The sequence below is a fragment of the Lonchura striata genome, chromosome Z (assembly GCF_050655825.1).
Source record: "Lonchura striata isolate lonStrDom1 chromosome Z, ASM5065582v1, whole genome shotgun sequence".
Lineage (NCBI taxonomy): Eukaryota > Metazoa > Chordata > Aves > Passeriformes > Estrildidae > Lonchura > Lonchura striata.
Window position 1 is genome coordinate 75500972 of NC_140740.1, and position 22404 is coordinate 75523375.

General features: G+C 40.3%; 1 protein-coding gene across 1 annotated transcript in view; it reads left to right on the top strand.

Moving 5' to 3' along the window:
* Positions 1–52: 52 nt before the first annotated feature.
* CMYA5 (cardiomyopathy associated 5) overlaps positions 53–22404 on the top strand; it is a 44941-nt gene continuing 22589 nt past the window's right edge. The window contains exons 1-4 of the mRNA XM_021531124.3: positions 53–334; positions 7278–17448; positions 20131–20226; positions 20911–21144. Of these exons, the coding sequence (XP_021386799.3) occupies positions 180–334; positions 7278–17448; positions 20131–20226; positions 20911–21144 (10656 nt within the window). The 5' untranslated portion in view covers positions 53–179. The remainder of the gene's footprint in view (positions 335–7277; positions 17449–20130; positions 20227–20910; positions 21145–22404) is intronic.

Genomic DNA, 22404 nt, shown 5'->3' on the forward strand with positions numbered 1-22404 from the left:
CTAGGAGACAGGGTAGGAACAGCAGCGACTCTGCGCTCTAACTTTGCTGCCTTCTATTTAAAGACTGCCCTGAGTCAGGAGAAGTGAGTGCTACCGGGGATGACAGTTGCTTCAGGCAGCCCTGGGGAGGACAGGGCTGGGGGTAAACATCACCGGCAAGGGCCTGAGCAGGGAAGGGAATGGAGGGCTCCCATGGCGCCGAGTGTGACAGGGCATCCGAGACTTCATCCTTCATAGGAGATGAAGAGGAAGAAGAGGAGGAGGAGGAAGAGGAGGAGGAGGAGGAGGAGGAGGAGGCTGTGGACCCAGAGGAAGCAGAGGAGCTGACTAACAGGTATGTCTCCCCAGGGGCCCATAGCCCCAGAGGGAGCTGGCAGCTCTACCCCAAAGCATCATCCTGCAGGAGATGCCAGGATTGGTGTCCCATGCTGGCTTATTGGCTTTTTTCCCCTTCCCTAACCCAGTTGCTGTAGATAAGAAAAAGGGGGGAGTAGAGGGCTGTAGTACTTTTTTCTTTTTTTCAGATGAGTATGGCTGTAATTAAATTTTGTGTGGTAAGCACCTACCCCGAGTTCCCTGAGAGCTTTTCTATTTAAAGATCCTCTGATGTGCCAGCTCAAGTGGCATCTCCTTCCACTCCTCCCTCTCTGGCTGACTCTTTGTCACATATGGATCTTAAATGCTCTGCAGATTTGCTTGTCAGGGAGAATATGCTCAAAGATTATAATGTTGCATTAAAAATGGTTCCTTTTTATGGCCCTTTATTGCTTCCCACTTGTCCCTCCCTCTTCAGTTTCTTATTTCCTTGAAAAGGAAAAACTTGTTATACATGGTTGCTATTGCTGGTCATGATTTGTAAGGCTGATTTTTGTTGTGGAATAGGAAGTATTTTATCCCTTTGATCTTCAATCTTTTTCTTTCAGTATTTTTGTTTTCTTAATAAGTCTTCCACAGAAACAGTTTATTGTCCTACTATTGCTCTCCTACCATTAGGAATGAAACAGGCAAGGCTGTGGCCCAATGCCCTGCCTAATGGTCCTGCGCAGGATGCGGAGGTGACTGCAACCTGGTCCATGCAGACAGACTCTGCCTGTGCCAGCACCGTTGCTTTCACAGAGACCACAAGGCCTGAGCGTCCCCCAGCACATGCCAAATCTCAAGATTTCTTCCTTGTCTTGAGTAGACCCCACCCGTTTTAAGTGGATACTGTAGGAAGAACCTAAGATGTTAATGTTGTTAGCTTGAGTTTTTTTCCAGAAACCCATTTTTTAAGAAACGTGTCATACATACCTCTGTGCTGTGAAGACATCCACATTTACCATCACTCTGTGTGTATCACAGTTCAAAGTGCTTTCCCACATTGCTGATGGTCACTGGAGAAAAAAGATGGCAGTGGGGCCGCTCTGCAGCCTAACCCACCCAAAGTGCTGCAACAACAAAAGCCAAGTGGGGAAATGTATCCTAGGACTGTAGGAGAACCTTCCTACACAGGAAATAAAGAGCTAGTTTTCCACAGTGGGTGGACACCCTTGTGTGTAATGCTGCTTTTTTTCTCAAGGCAGGTGTTGGCTTTTCAGTCCTATGCTGGTAGAGAGAGGGATTGTCAATAAAACACTGCTTGCACATGGCTGTGCTGTATCTCTGCAAGAAAATGAGCTGAAGTTCATGGAGTGGAGCCGCTCACTGCACAGAGCTAAACCATTATTTAGATAGATAATTTTTAATAGAATATGGAAATGAATAGCTAATAATAAAGCTGAAACTGTAAAACACAAGTAGGAATTACTAAAAAGGTAGTGAAATCTATGTAGCCTTTCAGTTATTTACTACTTGTGCTGAGAGAATGATTTTTCCATGGGTGCCTGTTAGCAGCTCCTCACAGATGGGTCTTCTGGCTGGCAACCTCTGCAATGCAAACTTGGGCATTGCATCTCAGCATTTAAATCACAGCAAACATTCCCTTCAGCTCTCAGTTATATTAAACACAACAGAGTTTTTCCTCTGTCCTTAGCTGTCTTACTAATAAACAGGTCATAGACTACCAGAGAGGCTTTTAACAGCTCTGGTAAGTGGTAACTGAGCACATTTAAATTGGTTAGTTTAATTAGGTTGAAAGAGATGTAAAATTTTGGGTTCGGCACAAATGTGGTGACTACACCAAGAACTCAGCAATAGCTTGGAAAAGTTAAATAAAACTGACTCTTTAATTGCTGAGATGTTGTCGCTAATGTCAGCAGGGTTGTTGAGCTTCAGGCCTCCTCCTGTGGTCAGTGCCTGGGCAGAGCTCCTGGCAAGATAACACAGGTTAATCCCCTGGGACATACTCAAGCTGTGAGCTAATTCTTTGTTGACAAACAGGTTTTCAACTCCCCATTGCAGAACAGATTTTTTTGAGTGCGTGGGCTTTGAAAACTTAGCTTAGAGGAGATGTAACTAATATGCAAACTTGGCTGAAGGCAGCTTGTCCTGGACCCTGCTGCCATCAATTTATTTTTAACAACTCCAAGTTCTCTGTTGCTTCTGCTTTCCTCCTTTGAATGCAGTTGAGCAGCACCTGGTTGTGCAAGTCAGCAGGAAAGCTCCACTGACTCCTATTTCTGCCTTTCAAGCACATTAAATAGCCTTGTACCTAATTTATGCAAGAATCCTGCAGCAAGATGAGTGTCCCAAGGTCAGGAAGTGCCTCTATGAAACAAGGAGAGGAGCCCTGGTGTTGCTCTGAGACACCAGCCCCTGAGCTCTGACCAAACCACTCTGCTTCCACACCGTACAGCAGCTGCAGCAAATTAAATCCCAAAAGCTGCAGCAGAAATGATGACTTGTCTCAAAATTACAAGGCATGCATGTGAAAGACAGAAGAGTTTGGGTTTCATGTCTTTATTACCCTTATTAATGTAATGTTTAAATAATTTGGTTTCCTAGCACACTTTTGTATATAAGTAATGCGACTAACATGCAGCATCAGATCCTATTAAAAAGGTGGGATAAGGGTTTCATGACCTTGTCAGCACAAAAATGATCTGTATAGCACCCATACAGTATTTTCTTGCCTTTGGGCATTTTATTATTTATGATAGATGATCATGGTAGATGGCTTCTTTTTCTAGCTCCATGTATCCAATTAATCACCTAAACAGGGGAAATATTTTGAATACTGTGCTTGTTAAGGCAAGCATGGGTAGGAAGTTAACAGTTTTAATTTTTATATTGGTAATGGTGAAAATCTAACTGAAGTAAAGTTGTTTACTGTTTAACTGGTTTACATACCCATTGGAATATCTGTGTCTCTAACATATGTGTGATGGGTGAGCTGTTCTGACACAGTTCTGTCTTTCAGACCATTCTCAGCTGATTTCCTTCTACAGTGGGAAGGTCTTTGGATGTGTTTTTGTGCAGGGTTTACATAAAAATGTCTCTGCAGCCAATTTAAGTGTTTCCAGACAGCTTGTTTGCCTGTAATAGGTAAATAGGGTTTTACCTCCTTTTTTAGTGTTTATCTATAGCAAGTAGATGGGAAGAAAAATGGGGAGAAAGTCCTTAAGTTATGGAAGTGGTTGAGTTTGTTTTATTGATGAAGCAGCCCTTCCAAAAGTGAGAGGTGTGTAAGCTTTAGAGACAAGTCTCATTTATAATGATTGATGAAAATTAATATAAAGGGAAGTACAGTGGAGAAGGCATCTTCCTGCCACATGGAGGATGCTGCAGCATCTAGGAGAGAAAAAGACTGGAATGATAGCAAATGGATGGTGAGAAGGAGGGGGTGGAGGGCACTGTGGATTTGTCTTCTGAAAATAAGTTACCATACCTTTCCCAAAGCAGAAAAAGACATGGGGAGAGTGTGTGTGATTTTAGATGCCTCTTGACGAGGCAGTGTCTTATGTGGGCCAGGGTGGAAGAAGCTGGCAGGGCTGTTTTTCTGCGACCTGCAGCAGGAACATTAGCAGGGAAGATGAGAGAGGTAGGAATCAGACTTGTGCAGGCCATTTCAAGCACATCATGGTAGAAGCTTGAGCAAAAGGTAACTGAGCAGCTGAATGGGACAGAATGCTGAGGTGGGGGCATTGCAGAGGGGAGGGGTGCAGCCAGCCCCCAGTTGCTCCTGCTGCTGGGTACTCCATGTTTTCTCTTCAGCCTTTTGAGTAAAACTGAGTCCTTAATAAAAGCCTGTGTTGTGTAGGGCTCTCAGACTTCAAAAAGTTCCCCACTAGGTCTCAACAGAGTGATTATGTAACTGTGTAAATGAAGTGTCACATCCAGACTGAAGTGTTTGGTACTTGAACTCCCTCTGCAACATGGTGGAGAATCCAGAATGCAGGATCATGTCAGACCTCTGGCCATGGCAGTTCTGTGGGTTTCTCAAGCAGCATCTGATTCTGAAAATGGCAATACCACTAGGACATGCTGTGACCTGGTGTCTGGAAAACAGACTAGATTTCAGCAGGCTGTGTTCCTTCATAAGAGATGGAACAAAATGTGTGAGACAAGCCCAGGTCCTGGCTCCCAACTACTCATCATAAAACCCAGCTTTGTAGCTGGGCAAGCAGCTGTCTTACTGTTTTTAGATAGTAGAGCCTTTGAATTTTGACAGATGCATGAGCCACTCCATTGCCAGATGAGGCATCATTAACTGAAAGAAGTCAAAGGTGGAGGGCTGCGTTTGAAATTATGTCTTTCTGTAGCTCCCAATTCTCTTAGCCTGAAGAAGATGGATGAGCTGTAGCCATGGGAAATGCAGAACAATAGGCAGAGACCTTGCTGAGCATACTGATTGCTGTAGGGGGAAAGGGGCACCATGGTAAAGGCAGAAATTACAGATATGTACAGAATAAAAACACAAGCACAGAGAAGTGTTTCCTTCAACTGGGAAGACAAGCTGGCAATACCAATTTCCACCATTCCTGCATTGTGCCTGAAGTACGAACTTTCAGAAAATGAGATATTGTCAGCACAGATTACAGACATAGGTTGACATCTTGGGCATTTTATCTGTATTGTTTTCAGCTTGTGAGGAATTATGCAGCAAAAAGCTACATGTTTTTATGATATCAGCAGTGGCAAGGTCTAATATGAAGACGATAAAGAGAGGCTAGGGAGAATTTTAGAAAGCTGATAGGCTAGCTACATATATATCTCATAGTAGTGGTGTGCACAAGTGGATAGACCCTACTCACTGTGTGAACACCACTCCAGCAGCTGGGGGAGTGAAAACTCTTCCCTAATATGATTCATAAAGGAAAATTTGTCCAGCCTGTGAGGCTGGACTAGAAATCTGAAATCCTAGTGGATGCAGCATAGAAGTCATATTGAAAAGCAGAAGGCTGTGAGAAGCAGGAGGAGGCAGGAAGAAAAATCTGGGTTTGAGCTGTTATGGCAGGAGTCACAAAACTGGTTGTCAGTGTCTTCAAGACTAAGAAAAAATTTAAGTCAATGTTCTAGCAGCGAAATAGCATGCTCATAATATAAGCACCAACAGGAATGGGTGTGAAATTTCTACATGGAAAAAACACAGCACTGGCTTTTGCCCTGGATGCCAGTGGCTTCCTATCTACATTTATGAACTGAAACATTGAAAACATCTTTTTCCAGTGGCAGACACTTCCTCTGACTAGAGAGAGGTCTTTCAGGTACTACTGTGCAGCTTGTAAGCAGTTCACAAAAAGGCAGCATTTAGAAGTGCATTGGAAGTAAATGTTTGAGTTCCATGTCTCTTATTCTGGTCTTAAAATATAAAGCACTCTCTCCACACACTGTAGAGGAATATGAACTGTGACAAGTTTGTGACCATGAAAATAAGATAATGATGTATATAATTCAAGCTTTTTGCATAGGTAGGGCCAGGGCAACCCATTCTTATTAATTAATATCAGCTCAAGTGGGAGTGCTACTCTGTTCTGTATGAAGGTTTATTTAATTGCACCAAGTACTGCAGAAAACAGGTTCAAGATATAAGGAGGATGTAGAAGCTGAAAAATTGATTTCTTCTCCTCCTTCAAGGGCCTCTGCCTCTGACTGGTGCTCAGCACCCTCTGGCACGGTGCCACCTGCATCTCAGTGGTGTCTGCCTGCCTCTGCAACCAGCAGGTAACTCTGGTACCTGTGTGGTGTAGGGCCATAGCCTCTGGCAGCTGATCAGATGGATTCTGCTTTTCTGATCCCTGATCAGTAACTAGCTTTCTCCACTTTAGCTGAAATGCTTTTCTCTAGTCAGTGGAAAAGTGACCCTTCCCTCTGTTCATTGGAAGCAGGATGTTGTGTGGCCATAGATGTGCATTCTTCCATGGGAATAATAGAGACTTCACTGTTTCTGTTCTATTGAAGGCTACATCTTATCCAGCAGATACTCTGCCTTTCTTTTCATCAGTTACAAATGTGATTTCCATAAATTAACTACTGTCTACTTAGGAAATATTAGAGCTTTGATTACCTTTTCTGTGCTCTTTTATTTCTTGTTTTAAGTAAATAATGCAACCCTAAAAATGTTAAACTCTCCACACATTGTGTCTTTTAATTGCTTTTGCTAATCTTTACACTTTTAATTTGAAGAATTTGAAGAACTTTTCTTTCCGAAAAATTCTCAGAAATGCCTTTCTCCAGCCTTTTTACTATTTTAGCTGAGAGATTTGGTTACAGCATATGATGGTGTATTGATTACACATCATAAGCTTTAAAACTACCTTTATGAAACGTTGCAGTTTCATTTGGGGAGGTGTCAATATATTTTAATTGTTGAATGTATTCTAAATTACTTTGTTAAGTATCTAGAGTGCTTAGAGGATAAAATACATGAGAAGACAGTAACAAACCAGTGGATAGACTACTGCTTTGAGCATTGTATAATCATTCACACTTGCGCAAAGCAAGTGTGGGTGCTATTAAAACACTGACAGTGTCTTTGAAGTGTTCAATGAAAGGTTTAATTTATACTGTGAGATAAACACATGCTGGAGAATAGCCCCAGAATCAGCTCAACCTCACACTGGCAAAACAAGGTCAGATCAAAGACTGTTCTTCCTGCATTGTCAAGATCATTTAAACACCTCCCCTTCATTGAACTAACCTTGCAACATGCAGTTTTACACAAATTCATCTAAAATATAGTTGTGAGATGAAATATGACTTTTCTTATGGTTGCACTTCAAAATCTATGCTTATGCAGTATTTTTACAACTTTGAAAGTAATTTTTGTTTTAATGAATAAATTCAGCTTTTTCCTCCAATAATTTAATTTGTTGTGCGTTTTTACAGCTTTCTTTTGTTATCTGTTCTTTTGTTTGTAGTTTAAAAGATCTTATCCAAAATGAAGATGTGAAACCCAAGCTGCAGTACATCATGACTAACCCTTCCTTTTCTATGGTAACATGCCAAAGTGAAGACAGTGGAATAACCTGGGAAACTAGCTCAAGCAGATGTTCTACTCCCTGGACCTCAGAAACTAGTACAGCTTCTGATCTTTACAGTATGGAAAGTTCACCAGTAGGCTCTCCTCCAGGAAAAGTTATCTTTATTATGGATGAAGGCAAGATCTTTCGGAAAAGGACACGTAAATCTTCAAATAAGGTGCCAATGGCTACAAGACCAAAGGGAGGCCTGTGCAATAAAAAACGTGACTCTTCTGGAATGCAGAGGCAAGAACCAAGAACTGTTCTAGGAGATGTGCAAGCCTCCATGTTGAATGTAGAGCAGGTGGAGGTACAAGACACAGATGAGGAAATGTTGGACAACAAAGAAGATCAAGAGAATATCGCAGAAGAGCCAGTAAAACGTGCTCCAATAAGATCAATATTTAGGGAGAGCAGACTGAGAAAAGTTGGTCCAATTCTTGGAGGTCCAGTGCAAGCTAGAATCCAGCTGTTCAACTCAATTTTTGGAGGGACTGGGCCAACCCCTGAAACATTGGAGAAAAACAGAATCCGGAGAAGTAGCTCAGCTTCAGGAGATTCTGAAAAGTTCCTTGAAACATCAGTAAAAGAAAGATTGCAGAAGTTTGGTTCACTCTCCACATACCCAAAACATTTCCAGGGAGCAAGAAGTAAAATTCTTGAAACACCTTCAGAGAGAAGAAGGAAGCAAAGAGAACAACTCGCAGAACAAGCAAATCAAAGCTTTTCTTCACCAACACCACCTCTTGAAAAACAGCTTACTAAGAAATATCATGTTTCATCTGAAAAAATTGAACCTTATAAAATGAAAGAATCAACTCTTCAACATGAAGAAAGAAAAGAGAGACAACTTCTTTTAGAGACTCCAAATCAGGTTTCAGGACATTTACTGAAGAATGAAGAAGAAGCCAGGGAGCAGCAAAGTCATTCAGCCACAGCCAAAACATCAATAACAGAGTCAACAACCTCCACACCACTCAAGTCTGACCAGAAACAAGTGCTGCTTCCCTCAGCTAAAAATGCAAACAAGAAGCCAGACCAATCCCCGCTGACAGCATCAGATCATCTGGATGAATTGAAGAAGCAGGAAGTTCAGTCTAATTCTGCACCACAGTCTGTTTCAGCAGATTTTGTTAGTGAATTAGATAGATCAAGTTCCCAGCATATTTTGCCTACAGAATCTATGTCAGAACATCCTGAGAGGGAAACAGAGAAGCCTTACTTACCTGATGTTCCATCAGCTAAATCCAGCTATTCCACTTTAACTGAAATAAGACAGGAAGATATTATTCCTCAGTCATCAGAAGCTGCACAGTCTAAGTCTGAACATGTGCTTTTACCATATTCTGGAAATAAAACAGAGAAGCAAGAAACTGAGTGTCCATCATCAACTGCACTGTCAGAGTCAGAAACTTCAGGTCTAATGTATTCAGCTGAAAGAGAAGAGGGTCAAAAGGCCTCATCTTCAGAAACTCAGAATGTTCATTTAGAGAACAAAACAAAATCTGAACAAGACTTTTCACTTCAGGAAACAGAGAAGCGAGGAATTAAATTAAAACCACCAATTCCTGAAAATATAGATTCCAAATACTTTGGCATTTCATATCCTGTTCATACAGAAACAGAAGAAACACAGAAAACTTCAGCTATAAATAAAGCAGTAGATTTGGATCACTCAGATTTTTCCATTGAAGAAAACAAACAAGATGAAGGCGAACAAATGGAGGTAGAGCATCCAGACCTCTCATATGCCACCAAAGAAACTGGAGAATCAGAGACAACACAGATGGAGACAGAGCATCTGGACTTCTCTTCTCACAAGGAAGAAACAGAAGAATTGAAGGGTGAACAGATAGAGATGGAGCATCCAGACTTCTCTTTTTCCAGGGAAGAAATAGAGGAACCAGGAAATGCACAACTAGAGACAGAACTTCCAGATTTCTCATATTCCAAGGAAGAAACAGAGGCATCAGAGAGTGCAATACCAGATACAGACTATCCAGAACTGCTTTTTTCCACAAAAGAAACAGAAAAATCAGGGAGATCACAACTGGAGACAGAACAACCAGAATTTTCTTCCAAGGAAAAAACAAAAGAACTAGAAAGTGCACAGGTGGAGATGGAGCATCCAGATTTTTCTTTTTCCAGGGAAGAAATGGAAGAATCTGACAGCGCACAGCTGGAGTCAGAGGTCTCCAGCTATGATAGATCTGAGGATCTATCATATTCCAGAGAAAAAATGGTGGAATCAGAGAGTGCACAGCTGGAGATGGGTCATCCAGACTCTTCTTTAACCAAGGAAGTAGTCAAGGAAACGCGAAGTGCACAGCTAGAAAATGAACATCAGGTTTTTCTGTCTAGGGAAGAAACAGAAAGCCAAGCATTCAGTCCTTTTGAACTAGAACAGTCTTATTCCACTGAAAAAGAAAAACAAGAAAAAAATGAAGATCTTGCACAAGTACATTCAGATTTATCATGTTTGATGGAGGAAGCAGAGAAAGACAACACTACAGAAGCCCAGTTGGTACATCCAGATAAGTTTGATACCACTGGGAGGGCTGAGATACAACAAATTGGGTATCTAGAAACAGCATCTTCAGATTTACCATATCCCATTAATAAAACAACGGAGCAAGAACCGTCACAAACTGACAAAGGAAAACAGCCACAGCCTGTACAGCAGGATTCACAGTCTGAAGGCAAGCTGGATTCCTCTGCCATGGCAATGCAAGGAGAAACTACTCAACTGCAGTCAGAGCATCCACTTTGGCCACATTCTGACAGAAAAGAACAGGAACATAAAACTTCACAGCTAAAGGTGAAACAGCCAGAGACAACACCTTCTACTGGCAAAACAGAACATCAAAAATTGCAACCAAAGCTGGAACAAACTGATTCAATGTATTCCCAGGAAGAGATGGTACAAGAAGCTGTACAGAGAAACTTAGAAGGTCCAGAGCCATCATCTTTCATTAGTGAAGCAGAGCAACATGAAAAGACAGAAGTAGTTTCAGAAAAGAGGGATTTCTCATTTATCACTGGAGGAGTGATGCAAGAAGGAGTGGAGTCAGGAACTTCATGGTCACAATTAACTGACAGAGCAAAGCCTTGGGAAGCAACAGAAATGGAGCAGGAGCAGTCTTTTCCTTCCTGTTCCACTGCTGGTAGTCAGCAACAGGAAACACCACTACTGAATGTGCCCCAGCAAGATGTTTCATGCTCCTCTGGCAGAATGGAACAAGATACAGTACAAAGAGAGGTGAAACAGCAGGGAACAGACCAAGAAGAAGCTGTACAAATGGAAATAGAGTATTCAGGTATTTCAGAAAGCCTGGCTAAAGAGGAACCACAGGTCATAGACCAACTTAATTTGGCACAGCAAGAAATAGCTCGACCAGGGTTAGTCCATCCATCTTTGCCATATTCATTCAGTAAACAAATGCAAGAAGAAATGCAAACAGAGCCAACATATCCAGAAAAAACATTTTATGTAAGTACAGAAGCAGAGAAGGAAATTGTACAACATGAATCACAGCAACAAGAAATAGTACATCCAAAGCTGGAGCAAACACTTGTGTCTTCTTCCAGTAAAAAAGAAGCTTCACTAGAAATGGAAATAGCGTCACAATCTCCAGATTTGCCATATTCCTCTCATGAGCAAGAAAAATTATTGAAAAACTCAACCTTACCATTCCATTTGAAGGAACAAGAAATTGACCCAGTAAAGGTGGAACATCCAGATGTTTCATGGGACAGTGGTGAATCAAAACATGGTGATGTTGTGGAGCAGGAGTCAGCACATCCAGAGCTCTCATACACCCTGGGAGAAACTGAGAAAAAATCAGAACATTTGGATTCACAAGGAAGCCTGGGTGAAGCAGCACAAGATGAAAGTATGGAAGTAGAATCTCAATACCCAAATCAGTCATGCTCACAGCTGGATTTAAAATATTCAAATTCATCCTTTTCCTTTGCTAAAGGGAAAGAACAGTCAACTCAAAAGTTTGAGTCTAAACATCAAGAATTGCCTAAAGTAGGTAAAAAAAGAGCTTCTCCGGGAACTGCACAAATAGAGCCAGAACATCCAGAAACTGCACCATGGCAAATGAAGAATCCTAATTTGTCATATTCCACTGGTGAGACAAGCCAAGAAGAAGTAGCACCATTGGAGCAAAAACATAGAAAACTTTCTTTTGGCAGAGAAAAGCAGCAAAAAGCCACAAAGCAGGAGTTAGAGCAAGAAAAGTTAACACATTCTCCCAGTAAAAGGGACACTTCAGATTATGCCCAGGAGGACTTAGAACAACCAAATTTATTATTTTCTATTGATAGGCCAGGTAATGAAATTATACCACCAGAGGTGGAGCATACTGATGTGATATCTCCTTTGGACACCACAGAGGTACAACAAAGAGTACAAGAAACAGAGCAAAGTTATCCCATTGGACAAATGGAACAGAAAACAGTTCAGCCAGAAGAGGAAATTTCACATTTTTCACCTTCTGTGGGTACAGCAGAGGAAACAGAAATGGCAGAACCACGGCAGGGACATTCTGATTTGCCTTACTCTGTTTTCAAAGTAGGAGGGCTGCAAACATCACAGCTGAAACCAGAACACCTTGGGCTAGAATATTCCCTCAACAAAGTGCAGGAAACAATCCATCTGGGATTGGAGGGGCCAGGTGCATTGTATGGTCATGACAAAATGGAGCAAATTCCACCTGCACAGCTGGAGCCAGGTCATGCAAGCTTGGCACCCCTGGCCAGGGAAGTGGGGCAACAAGGGATGGAGCACACAGCTGTGGAGTGCTCTAAAGAGGAACAGCCTGTCAGCAGAGCAGAGCATTCACAAGCTGCAAAGGAGAAACAGAGAGTTCCAGATGCACCATCCCAGAGTGGAAAAATTGAGAAAAGACAAATGTTAAAAGCAGAGCCAAAGCATCCTGATTCACTGCATTCCATTGATAAAGGAAAGCCACAAAGAACTACACAACCAGTGTTAGAAAAACCAGATCTGTCATCTTGGCCTGGCACAACAGAGCAAGGACAAACTGCTGGAGAGGAGAAGCCAAGCTTGTGTTATTCTTTGAAACAAGAGGCACAGGACAAGAAAGCACAGACAGAACTGGGACATTTAGAAGCATGTCATTCTCTCAGTGAGGCAGAACAAGAAACTTTAAACACAAAATCACACCATTCAGATTTATCTGCTGGCAGATTAGAACACCATGAAATCATACGGCCAGAGGCAGAAATAAAGGATTTATCATGTTCAATTGGTGAAAAACAGCAAACTCAAATTGCTGATGAGGATTCAGAGTGCCTGGATTTATTTCATTCCACTGGCACAGTACAGCAAGAAAATATTCAACCACAGCAAGAAAAGACAAATGAGTTTTCATCATCTCTCAAGAAAGCAGAGGACTGGAAAGATGCAGGAATGCAAGCAGAACACCATGAGCTCCAGTGTTCTAGGGAGAATACAGAAGGACTGCAAAATTCCCAAGCAAACTCCGAATATGCAGATTTGTTGTTCTCTGTTGGCACAGCAGAACCTCATGAAACAACTCAGCCAGAGCTGAAAGAACAGAGTTTGTTACATTCATTTGTCAAAACAAAGCCATCATGGGCTGCTCTACCAGAGTCAGAACATACAAATGTCATGGATGCCATGGGCAAAGTACTGCACACAGACTTGTCCTCTTCTGTTAGTGAAGAAAAACAAAGTGCACAGCTGGAGAAGGGAAGCTATACATTACACCCAGGGGAAATAGTACAACTAAAATTGGAGCAACCAGTGTTTTCAAGTCCTCATAGCATGGAAGAGCAACCAAACATATTCCCAGTGGAAGGGGAATTCCCAGAGTTCTTGTATTCCTCTGGCAAAACAGAAAAACAGGACACTGCACAAGCAGGGTTCACACCTTCTGATGTTTCTTATTCCACAGGAAAATCAGAGCAGTTGCAACCAGAAAAGCTGAATTCAAAACATCCAGATTTGTCATATTCTCTTGGCAAAGCAGAGACTCATGTAATAAAACCACTAGATTTATCATATTCCTATGGCAAGGCAGATCAACCACAGACTGTCCAGGTGGAGCATCCAGAGAAACCATATTTCACTGGTGAAACAAAGTGGAGGGATGGGGTCCAGCCAGAACAGCCACATACTTGTTTGCAGTCCTCTGGTATTGAAACGGAGCAGCCAGAAACACCTTCTGTAGCACATACCTTTGTCAGGACCGAGGAGCAGGGAGCTGCCCAAGCAGACTTCAAACAACCAGATTTATTAAGTCCTACTTACAAAGCAGAAAAGCGTGAAATGGCCCCACTGAGAGCAGGACATTCACAGAAGCAAGACATTTGTGCTCCCTCATCTCAAAGTGGTCAGATGGAAACTGAACAACAAAATTTATCATTTTCCACTGAGGAAGCAGACAGCCACAAAATTCAAACATATTCATTTCTTACTGAACAAACAGTGCCTGAACCTTTGTGTGCTTCACACACTGTCTCTGAAACAAGCTCTGTAACTGGAGGCTCACCCCCCAGACATTTAGATATATCTTATTCCACCTGTAAAACAGAATACTCAGAAACTGCTCTGCCTCAGCCAGGGTCCTTTTTTGCAAGAAAAGAAGCAGAGCATACAGAAAGTCTTCTACATTTGCCTGTAGCTGCAAAGTCAGAGGCTGAATGTGAAATTTTACCTGAAGCTGAGAGAGAACAGACTTCACATTACTTTCACACAGCTATGCAATTAGAATCTGAACAACTAAATTTATCATATTCTACAGATAAAACAGAAAGTCTAGAAAGTCAGGATTACCTGACCGTACCTTCAAAACTGCAGTCTGAATCTTCAGTTCCATTTTATTCAGATGATGAAACATGTCAGCAAGAAGTTCCATCTTATTCGAAACCAGACTCTGAGTATTTGATTCCCACACAGTCCCTTGCCAAACAAGAAAATCAAAATATGCAGCCCCTTATTACCCAGCCCATACAATCAGAATGTGAACATGTAATTCCACCACACGATGAACAACAGTTGCAAAATATTAAACTCAGTTCACCTGAAACAGCGAGCCTAAAGACAGTGCACTTGGAGAGTATGTCTCAAGTGCGAGACCAAGAGAAGCCAGAATCTTCTTTGTTGGAGACAATATATTTGTCTCCAGACCAGCTAAGAAGTTCCCCCTATAAGCAAGAAATGCAACCTGATGTACAGACAGTGTCAAGGTCAGTGATCACAGAGTCAAAAGTGACTGGTGTAGCAGACCAGCAAGCAGTGTCATCAGAGTCATTTATACCTTTACATAAATTACCTGGAAAGTCAGAACTTGAAAAGCCAGTACCAGTGGCTCTCGCTGATGATGAAAAGAAACAAAATATTCCATCATCTTTATCTGATGTAGCAGACATGCTTGGAAAGCAATCTAAGAAAGTTTCAGACATTTATACTGAAGGAGAAATTCAACAATGTTTTGAAGACCAAAAGACCTCAGAGCATCTGGGAGTTTTTTCATCAGACCTTGTTCATGAAACTGTGACACACAAAACTCAGCATTATTCTGGTGAATGGGGCAGCCTTTCCTCAGCAGAGATTAAGTCCCTTAGCTCAAGTTCTGAAGAAAAGCAGAACCCAGATATTCCATCTTTTGGGCTGGCTAGCTGGCTGGTAGAACAGGTGAAAGCTTCCTCAATTAGTCCAATAGGGGCTGCAGAAGGAGACATGCAAGCAATTCAGCTTACTCCAAATGAAGCTTCTGATTTTGCATCAAAACAATTCCCAGCTGGAAGTTGCACAGAATTTACAGATCATGGGACTACAGAGACTGAGGGACATACATTTAGAGGTTCTGAATCAGTGTCAAATAAATTTCCTCACAGGAAATCCTCAGACGCTAGTCCCATAACACAAAGATACGATTTACCATCTCTAGTGGGAGATAGTCAAGATCCAGATAAACTTCTGGAGCATGAAGCTAGTACTTTAAATCTTACAAAAATTGCAATGCAACACCTGGAGGTAGGCAAAATGTCTGAAATGCCTGAACATTACTTGAGAGGAGAAGAGGAAGAAATGGAACATGCAAGTACTGTAGAAGACAGTCAGTGTGCTCTGGAGACTACTGAACAAAAAGATCTATTTAATATTATTTCAGAAGGTTATGAAATTCTCAATATTCATGCACCTACACATATTTCTTCTGTTGATCAAGAAGAAAGTAAACACATGCCTGATAAATTAGAATACTTGGAAACAAATCCTTCATTTAGAAGAAAATCAGTTGAGGATGGCCAGAGAGCCCTAACTTCTGGAAGAACCACAGAAATTTCAGAAAGTTCAGTATTGGGAAAGACTGCAAACCATGAACTAATAGAATTGGTCAAAAAGGATGATGCTGAGGAAACTGAAGAAACTCAGCAAGAAAATCTCCCATTGCCAGAAGACAATAATTGTGCAAAGTTAGATCCTAATAATGGTACTGGTGATATGGATTATTTTGAAAAATACACATTGATTGATGACAAATCCCCAGTTAAGCCACAATTTGAAAGACGAATTTCATTGTCTCCTGTGACAGAAGACCCCAATGAATCTATGGAAGAAGTCAAATCTTTTGAAGAGAGTACTGAGGTAGATACTTTGGAAGAGTTTTCCTTACTTGAGGACGTGGATGAAGTCTTTTATGGTACCATAAAAGGAGAAAGCAAAATTCAATCCTACACAGATGCTTCAAAATCTTTACCACTGCAGAAATCAATTGATTCTAGCAGTAAAAGCATAACAAATGTAGAAGATGAATGCAAGTCACCGGGGACCCCACTCTTTGATTCAGAAGAAGGAGTGCTAGAACGATCTCTCTTGTTCCCTACCACTGTTGCTGCAATTAACCCAGAGCTTTTAGAGGAGCCCCCTGCTCTATCATTTTTATACAAGGACCTCTATGCGGAAGCAGTAGGAGAAAAGACAAAGGATGAGACTCCCTCTGATGAAGAAAGTGGTAATTCTAATGCTTCTTTTCCTAGTAGAAATTCAGACACAGATGATGGAACTGGAATGTATTTTGAAAAATACATTCTTAAAGATGAAATTCCAAGCAAAGCCATAGGGCCTCAGAAAGATCAGATACCAGAAGATGAGTCCTTTAGTGAAGGAATTTTGGCTTGGAGTTCAGAGAACAAGCAGGAGCAGGGATCTGGTGATGTTCAATATGTCAAAACGGAGGTTCTGTCAGAAAGAGTTGTTATGGAGAGAGACAAATTCCAGGTTGACAGCAATATTCAAGCAACAATTTGCAAGCCAACGCATGCCATTCCTTTTGGAAGCAAAACAGTTGTTTCAGGTGCAGGAACTGATATCACTGAACAAAGAGAAGAAGAAAATGTACCAGTAGAAAGAACTGAAGAGTTACCAGAGCAGTCAAGTCAACAAATATACAGTCATCAAGTGGATTATGAGGGAGCTGCATATCAAGAAGCTGGTACTAAGCAGGAAGAACTACAAGATACAACAGCATTTCCTCAAATGGAAAAGTATGTTCCATATGTCAGGGCTCCCACTGAAGACAGTGTAGATGATCAGTTTACTCAGGAACATCTGTCCTGTGTTCCTACAATTCAGCAAACAGAGAATCCAGACTTGCAAAGAGAGGAGCAGCACGGTGATATTTATGAAGATTTTGCTGAGTCAATGGACTATGATGTGATTACACAAGAAGAGCTTTTGCAAGATGAAATATCATCTCAATTTACACATGAGGAGCTATTATTTGAAGACAGGGACTCCTTTGATCATGCTGCTGATAGTTATGAATTTGTTAATGAGCCAGAACAAAGAACTCCTATTGAGCTTGAAGATTCAGGATTTGTGGTGATGTATCCTGAAAAATCAGCAACAAACATTCCTCAAGTTGAGAGCCCACAAAGAGAACTGAAGAAATCACAAGTAGACACTTATTGTTACCACTGCAAATGCCCAATATCTGCTATTGACAAGCTTTTTGGAGAACATAAAGACCATGAAGTCACAACACTAGATGATGCTGCAACCAAGATGAAGGTAATTAATTTGGGTAAAAAATTAAAAAGCTACTAGGGCTAATTTCTCCAGTTCTGTTGCATTTTCAAGAGGAGAGGCTTCCAAGAGCAGTCCTAAAGCTAAGATACAGTATGTATTAAATAAAAGCTATCCTATAGACCTGTTGGAGATTTTGAAGGGAGAACAACTTATTAGGATGTTCTCTGCAGTCCTAGACTTGCTAAGCTGGTATTTTAATTTATTTAGAAGTTTGAATGGCCTTGTTTATATGCAGTTGTTAGCACACTTTCCATCTTTCAGTCTTATCTGTGTAAATTTGTTCTGGTTTTGATATGTAGGGGGAGAAATGGGAAAAATGTTGTTTATATCAAAATAAAACTTCAGTAACAGCAGCTCGCTTCACTTGACAAGGTACAGAAACCTCCATATGTGGAGACTGGTATCATCATAAAGTGTTCCCTGTCCTACTTACATGCGTTGGTTGATTGGAGATGTTAGACAAATCAGCCTACACAATTTTGTTGAAATGCCAACCTATTTTCTGTTCCATTTACTTTCATCTGCAAAATGGAGAGGAAGGTTTTACAAGGGCAAGTAGTGACAGGACAAGGGGCAATGTCTTTAAACTGAAAGGGGCAGGTTTACATTAGAAATTAGGGGAAAAAAATCTTCAAAGTGAGTGTGATGTGGCAGTGGAACAGGTTGTCTTGAGGAGTTGTGGATGCCCCACTCCTGGAAGTGTTCAAGGGCAGGCTGGATGGGGCTTTGAGCAACCTGGTGTAATGAAAATTTCCCTGCCCATGACAAGGAAATATAAACTAAATGGTTTTTAAAGTCCCCTCCAACCCAAACCATTCTGAGATCTGTGCCAATAGCATTGTTGTGTCAGCACAGATGAAAGTTTATAAAGTCCTATTTGCCACATATCCAAGCTGCTCCCCCCAGTAGACAGATAAAATGTCCTCCGTTTCAGTAAAGCTAGTAAATTGCTATAAATACTAGTGAAAATACATAAGTACTAGTGAAAATACATTAAAGTACAGTTCTGCTTGTGAAAGCAACATGTATTTGATACCTTACTTCTCTAATATCAGATCTGCTCATGTACAAGTGAACACATTATACAGATGCTCCTTTCATGATTACCAGCTATTTACTCTCACCCCAGTTAATGAAATGTGAGGTCTCTTTTTTTGGCACATGTTCATTTGATAGGAATATAGATTTCATGCCATTTTGCTGAAATTCCAGAGGGGCTTGTATTCGTGGTGTTTACATTATATGTATTATATCATATGTAGAAGAGAGAAATCAAAAGTAAGAGTCAATGTAACAGTTTCAGTTATCAGTACTTGCAAACCATCTGCATGGTGCTCAGATGTAGAGTTTTTTTTATAAATGGCCATTCAGGTTTGACTTAGCAGTGATAACAAGGCACGAGTAAGCCAGCAATAAACTCACAGATCCCAGCCACCCCTCAAATGTACCCACATTACAGCAAGTCAAGCTGCAAACAAACATCCCATGACATCACTCCTTGGCTGTGGAGCACGGACATGAAGCCAATATTAAATCTGGCTGCAACACAGGCCTGGTTTCACATGATTTCTAACACTCAGGGCTCAGGTTACTTTGAGACTGCATTTGTATGTCTCTTGTTACTTCTGCATAAATACTGAGAAAACATTAAGGTAGCAAAATGCTTGTTGCATTATTTTTAAATTTTTAAAACTTTTTTTTATTATTGTTGCATGAAAACATAGCTTCACAGTAAATTAAATGAGCTAGGGATGGCATTTGTCAGATTTTACAGTTCATCCTGACAAACAGAAATTTGTTTCCAAATCTTGATGATTTCCCTGAATATTTTTAAAGGGAGCTTTCAGTTGTATTCTCCAATGGCACCTTTGTAATTAATGTAAAGTCTTGTGCTGTTTTTATACAGATCTAGCTGTAAAATTTTGCCATATTAAGAAGCTATTACAAAGGAAGATAACCTTCCTTTTAGATTTATGCCATCAAATTAAAACTAATTGTTTTTATAAATTATGAATTGCACCAGAGCAATTGAGCAACTTATTTTCATAAAAGGTCAAGAAGCACTAAGAAAAAGTTCTGAGTTGTCTCTGATGTCTGTTGTGCCTTGGAATGCTTTTGTTTCCACATAACTCAACCAGTGATTTTGATGACTTCTTGTTTATAGGATTTATATATATACACATACACATAAAAGTACATAAAGGTGTATATATTTATTTATATATCGATCTATATAGAGACAGATACCTATCTTTAGAATTCTAACTTAAAAAGCCATGACACAGTATAATCTATTACCCTCACAACTACCTTTGTTATCTTCCTTTTCGTGGGCTTGTTCCTGTAATCTCTCAAGGACACTCATGAGTTTCTGAGTACCCTCATGCTCTGGCAAAGCTGCATTGGAATTCATAACGTTCAACACCTTGTGTGGACAGAGTGCCTTATCGAACTGAGCTCACTTATTTTGGTTTGGAAACAGTTCTGTGACTGTTCCAGTTGCTATTTCTGTGCTTGTCTTTGCAGCCAGGGTGATACTTAAACTTACTTAGCAATTGTTCCAATGGCGGCTCATGGCAAAATAAAAATATTCACCTAAAATAAATTCTGTGTAAAAGTTTGTAAAATATCCTGCCTAAGTTCCTGAAACATTTTAAATTTCAGGATCAGTTAAGTAAATTGCTAACAGCACTGGAAGAAAAGTCAATGAAGATTGAAGAGTTTGTGAGTGATATTGAGTTGCGATTTAACTCAGTTGAGGTAAGTCCAGTGTTTTATCACACTAGCCTTCTTTTCTTCTACAGCATTACTTCTGAGATGTGCTTGCCTACTTGTGCAGCATTACTGCTTCCACTAAAATGGGCTGCTGCTCCACTCCTCAAGTTGACTTCTCTGGAAGTTCACTGGAAGGTGTTAACTTTGGAGGAAGAAAAAGATTGCTTTTTTGCACATTACTGCAAAGTGGAATATGTAACTGTCAAACACTGAAGGAAAAAGTTCCCTTAATTTTGTTTATGCCTACAAAAAGCTCACATAGTGTCTTGTTTAGAATCTCAGTCAAAGCATTTAAATTAGTTGGCCAGTATGTTAAATTCTGATTGCCCAAGTTCTTAAGCCTTGAGAACTGTATTAACTGCAGTTGTAAGTATGCATAATTATCTATTTTTTGGTCAGACTTCCTATCTCAGTGATGAAATACTGAAGTTTAATTTTAAACTCTAACAGTAAAAAAAACAAAAACAAAAGCAAAAACAAAAAACTCCCACCAAAATGCTGTTGTTTTTATTGATGTATTTCTCTAGAGATATTTCTCCCAGAGGAGTTTGTCTGCAGAAATAAAATTGTCTTATTGTCAATGTGCCAGAATCAATATGGTGGATGGGTTGTGTTTGGGTAATTGAGAATTTCTGTGTATTCATTAAGGGTTGTCATTTTATTCTGCAGGAAAACTGTAAGAAAAATGCAGACTTACTGGAAAAGCAGAATGAAGAGATGCTTAAGAAAGTGGTAGCACAATATGATGAGAAATCAGAGAACTTTGAGGAAGTGAAGAAGATGAAAATGGAGTACCTGTATGAGCAGATGGTAAATTTCCAGCAAACTGTTGATTCAGCAAAGGAAACTTTGGAGACAACAGTAAAAGAAACAGATGAAGTGGATGGATTTGTTTTCCTAAATGTAAGTAGAATGGGCTTTCATGCTGTAGCTTTTATGTATTAGTTAGTAAAGGATTTCTGTATCTAGCATCTCAATGAATTTATTTTTTTTAAGACTGCTAAATCCTGCTAGCTCAGCTATTCTACTCTGAAACTGCTGGATCATTTGGTTTTGATGTGGGAATTCTCAGAGAGAACTATAGAGAGGATGCACAGGACAAAAATATGACCTATGCTAGTCAAATGGTCCTGTTCATTTTTTAAGAAGTTGAAAAGACAGATAATATATCTAGAATTAATAACTGAGAAGTAAGAGAAGTTAGAGTATTTAGGTATTTTATCATATGAGAAATAAAATACATATTATGTATAATAATAAACAACAAGAAAGTGATATTTGAAACAAGAAAATGTAATTGGAAAGTAAAATTGTTTCTGGGCTGTAGGATTTTTTGTTGTGTTTTGTTGTTTTGGGATTTTGTTGTTGTCTGGGGGTGTTTTTTAATGAGCAGATGGACAGTATTTATACACTCAAATTGCTGAGGCTGTGATAAATAATTGCTGTTGAAAAACAGTGAGGGGCTGTGTTGGTTGCTGAGTGGGGGTGAAACCATGACAATGAGATAGGTTGAGGGCTGTGCACATGACATGTGTGACTCTAATGGTCCTTCCTGGATGTTAAAAACATCTTCAGTGAATCTGCAGGACTGGCCCTACTAACTCATACAGTCAACTTTGCTCAGTTTGCTCAGAGGGTGTTGCTGTCCTGGGTCCTCCAATACGGTTCTGGTGCTGCAAAACTTGTCCTTAAGTGAGCTACAGCACTTTCTTCTCTTCACAAGTGTATTACCAGTCTCAAGGAGGATGGAGTTTCTGGGACAATAAACTTCCCCCATTATGGAATTAGAATGTGGCCTGGAAATTGCAGATAAACTATCTTGGAATGCCAGAAATAGAAAGGTCAAATTACTGTCTAAAGACTGATCACTCATGCAAAATAAGCCAGTTTTCAAAATGCAAGCCTACATATGCCACAGCAGCTACAGAAATATTTGGCTTTCTTCCCTGCTCTGTGCCACACAATGTTGTAGTATCCTGTAACCAAATGAATGCTGTGTGATAGATTTGCTATTTTGGGATGGATGAAATATCTAGATTATTTTCCTGATTTTGTAAGGAACAGTGCTTTAGCAAATACATAATTTTGTAATCTGTAACTCTTTTGAGGGAGTGTGAAAATTACCGGATTTCCCTGCTCCCTTCTGTTAGTGATAAAGGATGG